This window comes from Mesitornis unicolor, unplaced genomic scaffold (assembly GCF_000695765.1).
Source record: "Mesitornis unicolor isolate BGI_N332 unplaced genomic scaffold, ASM69576v1 scaffold29660, whole genome shotgun sequence".
NCBI classification, from domain to species: Eukaryota; Metazoa; Chordata; class Aves; order Mesitornithiformes; family Mesitornithidae; genus Mesitornis; species Mesitornis unicolor.
The window spans coordinates 1-11,877 of NW_010156737.1; the positions used below are offsets into that span (position 1 = coordinate 1).

The following is an 11,877-nucleotide window of genomic DNA, read 5'->3' on the forward strand; positions in this document are numbered from 1 at the left end:
TGGCGGCTGGGATCCGCCTACCTGGTGTTCCTAGCTCGTCCTCGCTTGTCTTTCTTTTCTCCTATTCCTTCGTCCTCGCTTGTCCCGTCTCATTCCGCTCTCGCTCGCACCGGTGCCTCGGTGTCTCCTCACGTTCCGCCAGCGAGTCTCTCCCGAGGGGCACCTACCACCCCCCATTTCTCTTTTCTCCGGTTTCCGCCCCCACCTTCCTCCATGTTGTCACTCCCTCATCCTGATGCGGACTCTGGGGTTATGCCCTGCTGGTGCCTGTCCATCCTGTCCTGTGCCCTGGTCCGTCTCGTCTCTTCTTGTTTCCCTACCCTATTTCATGTTCTTGCTATGTTTATTTTTACACTGTCCCATTTCAGGTCTTTTCAGCATCCATCCTGCAGCGTGGCTTATGTCTGCTTCCCCATGCCCTGTTTCATTGTCAGTGCTACATCTTCCATCGTTGTGCTCTAAGCTATCACAACAGAACGTATCGTACTTTAGAACCACATTGATCCATTAGCGTTATTCAGATTCCATTTTTCCTTTTGCATAATATGGTGTATTTCACTGCTGCTTTGAAACCACTGCTACTCATTTTTCTTGCCCAAGATACACCGCTTTGATCTTTTCTTAGCCTTTCCTGTAGTTTAGTTTATACAGTCTCTGGGATGCCTATTTGTATTCTGAAAGAACAAATGAGCTACTTATTTGTTGCAAGTAGTTTCTAGTAGCAGGAAAGATGTGCAACTGCTGTGTCTAACCACATGTTTGCATACCAGAGATGTAGAAGCACGCTTGGCAACATGCATTCAAGGAAAGTTTGAATGTTCACTTGTCTGGCAAATGAGTAGACTCTAGTGACTGATACTTGGAAGCTGCAGTGGAAATATTCATGGCAATACTCTAGTTCATGGCAACTGAGGTGTTTTTTCAGACTTTTGTAGTACTGGTGGCAACTTTAGCCGGTAGGTATGGTGATAATGCAGCATGTTGTTTGCAAATCCAACTGGGCAAAATGCCTGTGTAAGAGTGTAGACATAGTTTACATTTGTGAATGTAACACTATGAATTAAACAGGAGTACAGTATTGTATTTTTTACATTAGCATTTCTGCCATACCTGGGGGCATAGGAAACTGCTGAAAAATTTGCCCTTGGTAAACAGTTCAGGAACTTAAATACTGTGTTTAATGCAGTTGCAGCAAAGGACGAGATGTAAGCGTGAAGAGTGTCTGAGATCACATCTACAATGTGTATTAAAGCTTATGTGAAAAGGCAGGTGAGTCTTTAGGAGGTTTTTTAATAAGATGAGTCCTCACAAACAGGTTTGAAGATAGCTTTCCAGCTGTAATGGAATGTATCCTTGTATACTGTTTTCACGTTACTTTTCTTTTCCTAGAATGCCTAAATCAAAGGAACTTGTGTCCTCAAGCTCATCTGCCAGTGATTCAGATAGTGAAGTTGACAAAAAGGTGAGCATTATACACGGTTTATTACTACTGTAACTCTTGTATTTCAGGCTGGGGTCAAGGAATTGAGTGAGCATTATGGCACAACATGCGTGTCGTTCCATGTGATTTATCTGATGCTTAAACCCTAACACCACCCTCTCTTCCACCCACCCTCCCCCATAACTACACCAAAAAAATCCATGTCCCAAGACTGGGGTTTGAGTGAATGGGATGATCTTTGCCTCGCAGTAAACTTTTTTCCTTAAGTTGCAATTTACTCTGTTCAGAGTTTTCCATGTTATACATATATATAACCACAATCTTACTGGACTTCTTGCTGCTTTGTGACAAGTGATATAAGGCTTCTGTGTAACCTGCCCCTGGTGGCAAGAATTTGGACTAATGTCGAGGGCTACCCCCACCCCCATCTTGGTATCTGAATTACTTGTCCAAAACTTGCCCTGTCCTCCATGTGCCACTTTATCTTGTTTGCATGTTCTTTTTCTCTGCTTCTTACAGATTCTTACATTTACTGTAATACCACCTGCCGGTTTCTCACTTAAAAGCTGAGCCAATCTGAATGTCTTTGAGTTGATTAATTCTGACATATCTTGACTGTTTTAAATGTACAAATTGAGCATTCCTATTTATTTTTAATAGTTATTTGATTTATAAGTCTGTATAGATGTTATATATCTATATATACCTATAATGAACAAAACCTGAAAAATACCTAGTGAATTTATTTTTGTAAGAAATGCCAGGTGGTAACGCAGACATCAGGTCTTTCAGTGTAGTTTATGAAGAGACTCAATCTGCTTTACTGAATTGATTCAAGTGTGACTTGGTTGCACTTTGCAAATTAGGCATTCTGTCAATTCTTAATGTAAGAGAAAATAATTATGTGGTTTTTTTGATAGGGAAATGTATTGCTGAAAAGACAGTCTGTTTTAGTGGCAGTAAAGTGGGGTTTTTTTGGTTGTTTAGTTTCTTTCTATTTTTTTTTCTATTATAACTTCCCATGTGTCTTGGAACTGTTTGTCTTTAAAAGATATTGTCCATGATATGGTTCTAGGATGTGGGGCTAATTTTTGGTATCCTTGTATTACTCTTTCTGGAGCATACACAGTTGCTATAAACCTTTAGTATTAACAGTGACTTTTAGTATCTGCAGGTAATCTGATTCACAGGTGATACCATATGAATGTTTTAAAAACATGTTTAATCTGTCATGCTATGAGCAGAGATTTGATGCCGATTAAAAAAAAAAATCGATGACCGAGGTGATGTCCAGATCCTCTCTTCATTATCTCATCTATTATAAAAAAATCAGAAGAGTTGTAAGCTGTCCTGCATTTTTGTTGCACTTGGTGGAAAGGAAGGTGAAATTTCCATCAGACTTTAAATTTTTTATTAAAACTACTGAACTGGCAGTATTACTGTGCATAAAGAGGAGGCTTTTTGAAATTTATTTTGATCTAATTAAATTCTCTTTAAAGCCTAAGTATTATTGCAAACATTGCTGGGAACAGAAGATTTTTATATTTTGCTAATTTGAAGATTTTTATATTTTTAAAATTCCAGTCTAAATGTATGGTACTGGATTTCACAGAAGGAAGGTGATAGTATGCATTGCAAAGTAATAGATTGAGATCTCTAACATGTACTTTTTTGATAAGTTACAGAATGAATTGTGGTTCATGCTTTGCTTTTTTTTTTTTTTACTTTTTATTCTTGCTCCAAGGCAAAGAGGAAAAAGCAAGTAGCTCCAGAAAAGCCTGTAAAGAAACAAAAGACTGGTGAAAGTTCAAAAGGCGCAGCTTCTTCTAAGCAAAGCAGTAACAGAGACGAGAATATGTTTCAGGTAAAATTGATGACTCTTAGAGCCTGGTTAAGGTAACATGTTATGTTATATTCAGTATAAATTTTATGAGGTTACTTGATTATCTTGACAACATAGCACTTGGTCTCCTGAAGCCTTGGCCAAAGTGGATTAGCATGTTAGCATGCAGATGAGATGCTCTGAAAAGGCGTTGTCAGGTTTCGGCAGAGTAAAAGAATCTGGGTTGTATCAATTGATAGAACCCTCATGTCTTTGCCCGTGGTAACTCTCTGGGTAGTCATTTTGTCCATAAATACAGGACTTACCATGAGTACACTGTAAATATTAGACCAGGACTATCTCTACATGGAAATGTTTTTTAGTAAGGGCTCTTGAAAGGAAGTTTCTTGGAAACCAAGTATGGACTCGTCATTCCTCTTTAACTAGGTCAAGGGCAGCTTGGCTTTTTGTTATAAGACAGTGTCTTGAAATACGTTTTGCATGTTCATTTGTTTTTTGATGCAGGTTTTTCTCACTAAACATCCAGAAAGATTGTAATTTTTGACATTGTTCTTGTTTTTAAGATGGGGGAATGTACATTTTTCAGTAGCACAATGTGTTTGTGAATTCAGAGTATTGCAGTTCCTGAGGTTAGCTGAGGCAGTAGCAGTGTGTGCTGAAAGCTGTGCAAGAGTATACGTAGAATATACGTTACCTGTTTTAGGGATGTGGACTTACTAAATGTCTCTTACTAGCTGGCTGGAAAGGAACTTAAATGCTTAAAGACTTTGATTTTTCAGTTTGTGAAAAGGTGTGGGAGAGGTGCCTAATAAGATGGCCCTGATGCTGAGTAAAGCAAAAGAAAGCTTTGGGCTGCAGCTGTGCAAAGTACTATGGCAAACATATGTTTTCTAGAGAGAGCTGCTTAACTGATACTGTAATTCAGGAAAGTTACTTTTAATGTATCAATTCTCACTTTCCTCTTCATGTATAGTTGTGAGGAGGGATAGCTTCAATTGAAGGCAATGCCTGGACTTCCCCACTGAAGGAAGAATATAGTATTTTTAATTCTGCTGGGTCATGCTTTGAACCATGTAGGAAAAATGAGGTAGTGTCTTCTGCACTTAATGAGGTGAACTGCAGAACTCAAAGAAGCAATGTGTAAGCTTTATGCTGTGTTAGTAATAAGTTCAGAAATTCCAACCTTGAGGAAAGCAGTTAAAAATTTAATGCTCACCTGATGCAAAGCCACCCCACACCCTTTCAAATAAAAGCAGTAGTATTTGTGTGTGCTGATGTCTTTCAATCTTTTTGAGCTAAGATAATAAAAAGTTACCAAAAACAGACAGTAGAGGACTCCTGTTAGTCTGATAAGAACCGGATTCTTCTAGTGTTGAATATAATACAGAAAAAATATTAAACTGACCTTGACCTAAAACATCAGTGTTACATAGTCTTTGCCTGCCTTTTAGTTAATCAACAGCAGAATTTTTTTTAGATTGCTTGCTCTGTTGGAGCATTTTGAGTTTTTTCATGCTACATCAGTTCATGTGCGTCAACTATGATGTAACTGTTTCAGTGTAGAAATAGCACTGTAGGTCTGAGGATACTCCAGTTCTCTCCCCTCCGCCCAGGAGAGCTTGCTGGAAGATCCAATAGTACAGTAGTATATGGTTTTGTTTGTTCTAGGTGTATTATTGATACTAGAAACTCTCATTTCTGCTTTCCCACGGCAGTAAAATGATCTCTGTTGTGCAGGGACTTTGCAGTATAACTTACAAATGTGACTTCAGTTGATGGAAGTCAGGCTGTAAAGCATTCATAGGATAGTCAGAATTTCTGTGGCCTCCATACTGTGTGTGGAAGCGGCAGCAAATGATGTGATACTTAGAGGTTTCTTCTACACCTTCAGGCTGTGTTCTTAAAGTATACATCTTCCTTTACTATAGAGCACGTTGTGACAGCTGTATTCATAAGGTTCAGCATTTTCATTAAGATTATACATTTTATTATTTTTGTTTGAGACTAATGTTGATGTAATGGTATTCTTGAAACTACTTATGAAGAATACTACAAATTTAAGTAGAAGGGAATTAATACGATATAAGAGATCAAATGTATTTTACTTATGTACATGTCTTGGCCTCTAGGTTTTAGAGGTAGCCTGGTATAATTTGAAATTTGTTAAAGATTTGGGTGCAGTTGGGGTGTGGAAATTTATCTTACTCCCATTTATGCTGTGTTACCAGAGGCCCTAAGGACAAGTGTTATTCACGTTAATGGAAGGGTTTAGTGTTGATACATTAGATTCCTGCCTGTGGCTTTAAGCCAATGTGAGCTCTGCATCATGTGCTTTGGTTAGTTTGTCAAATCCTGTCATCTACCTATTCCAGATTTGGATACGGTTTGCTAATGCTGTCAGGATTAATGTCTATCCAAAGTGGAATGACATCGCATAATCGGGCATTTCACAGAAATCGTTACTTCAGAAGTCATCTGTCTGTCTTTCGTCCTGCTTCCCCCACTCCCCACTGCCTTTTTTATTTACAGTTTTTTTGAAGTTTGGCTCCTGTTTCCTTTTTGACTTGTGTGAAATAAGTTCTTCAGTTTCCCAGCGTAATGCCTTTATCTATCATAGGCTCCTGAAAGCAGATAAATATATAAGTTTATGTTGCTCAGGAAAGGTAGTTGGTTTTAGCACATTAATTCTGAAACTTAAGTGGTCACCGATGTATTTCACAGTTGGTTTGCTGTGTTGCAGATCTCCCTGTTTACAAGACTCTTTATTGTGTTCCTTCTAGTGCTAGACATTTAGTTGTCAGCTAAGAAAGAATGATGATTTTTTGCTGTTTCTAATTCCCCAGTGTGTATACAGTTTAATCAAGACAAACTGGAAATAGGAGGCAAAAATGGTAAAGAAGGTGATTGCTGAAACTCATACAGGAAGTCAGCTGTATAGCTGTGAAAGGAACCAAGACACAGTTCAGTGCATTTTATTCTAAGAAACGGAAACCTGAAAATAATGCTTTTAATATTTTCTGGTTTATGTAATTCAATAGAATAGCGTAATCTAAGGAGCTGTAACGTTTAATAAAAAGCATATGAACTTGTCTGTGAAGGTTGAACTGCAGTAACTATGCTGTGGTAAGTCAATACAACTCTTGGAATACTACTGTGGTTATAGAAATACAAAGGTGTCTTAGATCAGTGAAATTACTCTAGGACTATCAGCTGCTGTATGAAAATAGAATTGTTCAGAAATGAATCTGTGTCAGAATTGCAGGTAACTGAACATCAAGAATCATAAATTTACTTAGTTTTATCTAGATTTTGTTGAGGCTTTTGATCTTAGATGTTAGTTGGAATTGTGCTTTAGAAGCCTATTTAAAACTAGCAGTGACAGCTGTTTTTCAGTGTTCAACTAAGCATTCACAATTTAATGTGAGCATTTTCATATGGAACTGTTTCCATTTAAGGTAAACTTATTGATTGAGAAATACGAACTTTGCATTATCATTTCTTGCCTTAATGTAGTTAAATGAAGACATGTAGTATTTTGTTTAAAATTAAAATCCTTGATCTTTTTACTATATTTGCAGCTGTAATCTTCACTATTACATCAGATTTTATTTCCTAAAACAAATCGGCACTTTGCAATGTACTAATATTCTATGATAGGCCCAAATAAAAAAGAAGTTGCTACTTGAAGCTGTTCTTAGAAGTGACCTTAAAAGTCACTGAAGCGTTAGAGGGTAAAAAACAAGAAATCTTGGTCTTGTAGGCTATTTATGATATCCTTTGCTAGCAGTGCTGATGGACTTGGGCATAATACCAAGTTTGGTCTGAAAAAACTAAGCTACCATCACATCATACCTTATTTTTGAATGTTAAACTTGTATTACAGTGGAAGTATTTAATAAATCAATCAAAAATATTATAAACTGTAATTTATTATTTTTTTTTTTCGTTTAAAGGATGCTTTGAAGTAGGAAAACAACTGCTTCAGGTTTATGGTATCTAAAGGTGTCCTAATTGTAGAGTTAATTTAGCATGATCCGCATAAGGGGAAAAATTACTTTAAGCAAACAAAGTATTCTTGTTTATATCTATTTTGTGAAATAACAGCTGCTTATGTCTGTGCATGATTTTAGTTGATTGAAGTTCAAGTTCAAGCTTTCTGGTCAGATTCATGCTAGTAAGATGTGTTTGGGCCCTCATTAAATTATATCAAGATGCAAGATACATGAACTAAGAAAGTTGAAAACTAAAGTTAATGTTTTATAAGGAAGGAATAATCTATTTTGAGATTATTTACTTTAGAATATGTACATTCTTCATAAAGTGTATCCAGAAGGTTCACACAGAATTCTAAGAATTTCTTATGTTAATTGTGTTTGACTGTGTTTTTATTATCTAATTTCTGATTCTCAAATTCACATTATACTTTGAATTTATGTGAACAAATAGATTTTTATCAAATATGTGAAGATCTTCAATAAGCCTAAATATGTAGCATAATGCATAGTTATCAGTGTGCCTGTCCCATGCAGTTCTCCCTCCCTGCCTCTCCCCCCCTCCAAAAAAAAATCACCCTTGTAATTCAGTTCAGACACTGTACGCAAAGGTTATGGAATTCCAAAGTAATTTCATGCTGTGCTACATGCGGGTGAACGTAAAGAATTCGGGTGTTTTTTTTAAGCACCGGGTAGATACAGTGAGATAGTCCTCTAACTGCCAATGAAGTACTGTGAGGACTTGGGAGCAGGCATGGGACAGTTGGTGGCTAACCTTCATTACCATCTGTATTTGCTGTGTTTGGGGAAAAAAAAAACAAACCCAGACCAATACCAGAACAAAAAGCACCTCTAGAAACTGTGGTTATCTCATGTGAATATCTAATTTGATTTCTATACATGTGGAATGGACTAAAATTTAAATATGGGAGTAGATATTCCTCTTTCTTGTTTCTTTCTTGTTTGTTTACAGCTGCTGCGAATGAAGATAGTTATAATACGGCAAAATTTTATTTCAGAAAACAGTAAATTAGTGGTTTTTGTAAGAAGTGAGCTTGTTAAGAATATAGGTATTTTTACTCTAGGAGAGCTACTTTTGCATTGAGCATTGAATGCTGAATTCGTTTTAAGTCGTTCATCCATTTATATTGTCATTACTTATTAGCCTACTGACTACTCTGGATTAAGCTTTTGATCTAGTTGTTTCTCTGGTGTCTAAAATAAGCTGCAGTGTGCAGTGTCACATGTCTGGGTCTGATACTGCTGGGAAAAGTGAATGCTGTAATACGTCAATACCTAAAAGACCCTTGTATATGTTTTGACAGATTGGCAAAATGAGGTATGTCAGTGTTCGTGACTTTAAAGGCAAAGTCCTAATTGATATTAGAGAATACTGGATGGATCAAGAAGGTGAAATGAAGCCTGGCAGAAAAGGTATTGTTCTGCTTCATGTTATTTTGTATTAAAACATTGTCTGCACTTTGCTGAAAACTTAGTGTATCAGGTTTTTATACTTTATTGCTACATGATATTTTTAGAGTAATATTTTCACTTTTTTATAATTTATATTTTGACAAATGATTAGTTTTACCTGGAGATTATAAACAAAAGCGAAGTGGGTTCATTGACCAAAGTCTCTTTTCCTGTATGGATACTCCAGGATTTATGGAAGACAACACATCATATACAAGCACATTTGCTATGGGAGTTATAAACATAGCCCTGCTTTCCCTTCCACCCCTTACTTTCATCCCACTTCCTTCCCTCTCCCCCACCCCAACTTAATCAGCTCCATTTCTTCCTTTTATTACAATTGGATTTCTTATTTCAAAATTCACTGTAAAGATTCAACTTACTTATTAAAGCAGGTATCCCTTACTTGCTCTATGTCATGCCTTCACCGAACTATTTTCAAAACTTCGCCACCTGCAAGATGATGTGGGGATAGTTACAGTAGTAGTGCTTTGCTTAATGTCATGTTACTTCTGTTAGAAAAGCCTTGTTTTAATCATTCTGCATATTGTGCCATGAGAAGAGGTAAGTGTGAAACATTCTGCCCTGAAGATCGAAGACATTTAATGTAGAATCAGTGTAAGGTGTTGTTGCATTCTTCTGGTGTGTCCAGAAGCAACTCTGAACAGACATTTGGAAAGCCTGAGAAGCATTTCTTAAATAACCACTGAGAATAGGCTTGTATGAACAGCTGTACTGGTACTGTACAGGAACATTTCTTGGTCTGGATTTTTTGCTACTTAAAGCTTACTTTAACTTCTAAGGACTATAACCTGCTCTGTTTTGAGGTGGAAGTATATGTAGTTTGAGTGGCAAGCTACAATGGGATTTGATGCGTAGACCAAGTGACAAAAACTACGCTATGTAGCAAAATGTGGCAATGTGGCAATTGAATCAATTTTCAATGTAGCAATTGAATTTGAATCAATTGAATTGAATTGATTCAATTGAATCAATGTGGGTCTGAATTTTATTGTGATAAAATTAATGAGAATCTAATACAGTATGTGAGTCTGATGTTGAAGTACTTACGAGCTGCTTATCTAGCTATCCTAAAAACAGTATAAGCAGTTGAAATTACGTAATCATAAACAGAAGAAAAAAAATCCAGCAGTTTAAATTATGTGTCAGATTGTTTCAAACAGCAGATCTGAACTATGTGCAGTTCATCTGGTATGTGGTTCAGGGACATCTTGATGACATTTGGTCCCCTAGTAATGGTTAGCACACTGACCTAACTGTTTTAAAAAGAAACTTGCCCTCTAAAAACTAGTGAAAAACTGGGTAGAGTAGCTCTATGCAGACTGCTTGCTGCTAAAAATTATGGTGGTGCTCTGGTAAGACAGTAATGGTAGAAGGAGGAAAAAAAAAAAGCTTATGAGCCCCAAAAATGGAATTCAAAGTTTCACCTGTGTAGGCCCTGCTCCACCTACAGAGAGAAAGTAATGAAGGAAACCTGATCACTGATGGGGGGAGGGTGAGGGTAAATAGTAGAAGAACCTGGCTGGAGAGAGTATGAGAGGTAGGCCTGTGAGTCTGTACTTGCATAGAGTTGGCATAGAGATTGTAGGGGAAGGATGAGGGGACTAAATCACAAAGGAAACATGTCTCTGCACTCGAACCTAAGAAAGCACAGATACAGAACTGAGGAGATGGGTTTTGGGGCATTGAATGAGTGTTGATTGTACGTCACTAGAATCTATGATGAAATTGAAGTGAAAAAAACAACTTCAGTGTTGTTTTGTGAGCGCTAGGGAGTGGAATAGAAAATGATACTTGCAGTATGAGTTATTTACAGTGCTTTAAGAGACGGGAGGAAGAAACCCACAGAATTATGGTACTTTAAAAGTGTATAGAAGTTCAGTACACAACGGTGTGGCTTTCAGGAGCCAAGAGGAATACAAATTATTTCCTACTTCTCACCCAGGGCTCTTGTGCCGCCTTCTGTCAAGGCGTGAGCTATATTTCTCTTCCTGTGTTTAGCCTATTACTTGTGAATAAATGTGTTACACTGTACTCATTTTCTTTGTAATTTAAACTTGTCCAGAAAAAGCTGAAGTCTAAAGTTAAGCTGAAGTGTTCCATATGAGCAGTTTCACTTTGTAACCGAGATGATTGCTGAAGGAGCTCAAGAATTAATAGTTATGCCATAGACTGTGTATGAAACCAGCCTTGATAGTAATTATGCAAGATCCTGCACCACTTTTTTGTTTTTTTTTTGTCTTAAGTGCTTATTTTTAATGCATTTCAGGTATTTCTTTAAATCCAGAACAGTGGAACCAGCTGAAGGAACAGATATCTGATATTGATGATGCAGTAAGAAAACTGTAAAGACAGAGCCATACAAGAACTTTTAGTTGTTTGAAGCGGTCTTTTTACATTGGCTTTTGTTTTCTAAAATATTGTTTTTCAAGCTATTGTATATTTGGATTGCTAAACGATTTGTAAGATGAATACTTTTTTTATGTGCATTAAAAGTGTATTCTGAGTGAGGCTATTTGTGTATACTTTACTAAAAGGAAATGTGTTGCTTTCACCTCATGGTGTAAAATAAACAAATCAAATAATATGTAAAGCTTACTTGTTTATGGCCTTTTGATTGAAGGTGATTGCTGATAAGGCCACCTAATAGTTTTAGTCTTTGTTTTAGTTTCAGTTTAGTTAGCAATTAATAATTTGTTTTCTGAGGAGATTTCTTAAAATGTCTCCATTTAATTTTTCTTTTGTCTCATACTCTTTGGCATTGCCCTGACAGCTTTCTGCTTTAAGACTTGATACAAACAGTGAATACTTGGTAAAACACATTTTTGTAGATAACTTTAAATACTGTATTTGCTAATTTACCCTATTTATTCAGATGTAAACAGTCCTGAGTATATAGACTTTTTTGCGTTCCTTGCATGAAGTGTTATGCTAAACAGTAACACTTGAACAAGAGCCACATGCTATTTCTTCCCATTTTTCTATAGCTTGCTTGACTTAGAAAATACAATTAGCCTTTTTTCTTGGACTCTAGATTTTAGAATCTGATATGTAAACTTTTACAGTAATAGACATATACGTCAGAGTAAGATAGTATTTAAAAGCTC

General features: G+C 36.7%; 1 protein-coding gene across 1 annotated transcript; it reads left to right on the forward strand.

The window, feature by feature from the left end:
• Positions 1-1,390: 1,390 nt before the first annotated feature.
• On the forward strand, positions 1,391-11,365 carry LOC104548307 (activated RNA polymerase II transcriptional coactivator p15). Its single transcript, XM_010194297.1, has 4 exons — positions 1,391-1,462; positions 3,186-3,305; positions 8,602-8,710; positions 11,040-11,365. Exons 1-4 carry the CDS (start codon positions 1,391-1,393, stop codon positions 11,117-11,119), a joined length of 381 nt encoding a protein of 126 aa, XP_010192599.1. The 3' UTR covers positions 11,120-11,365.
• Positions 11,366-11,877: the final 512 nt, after the last annotated feature.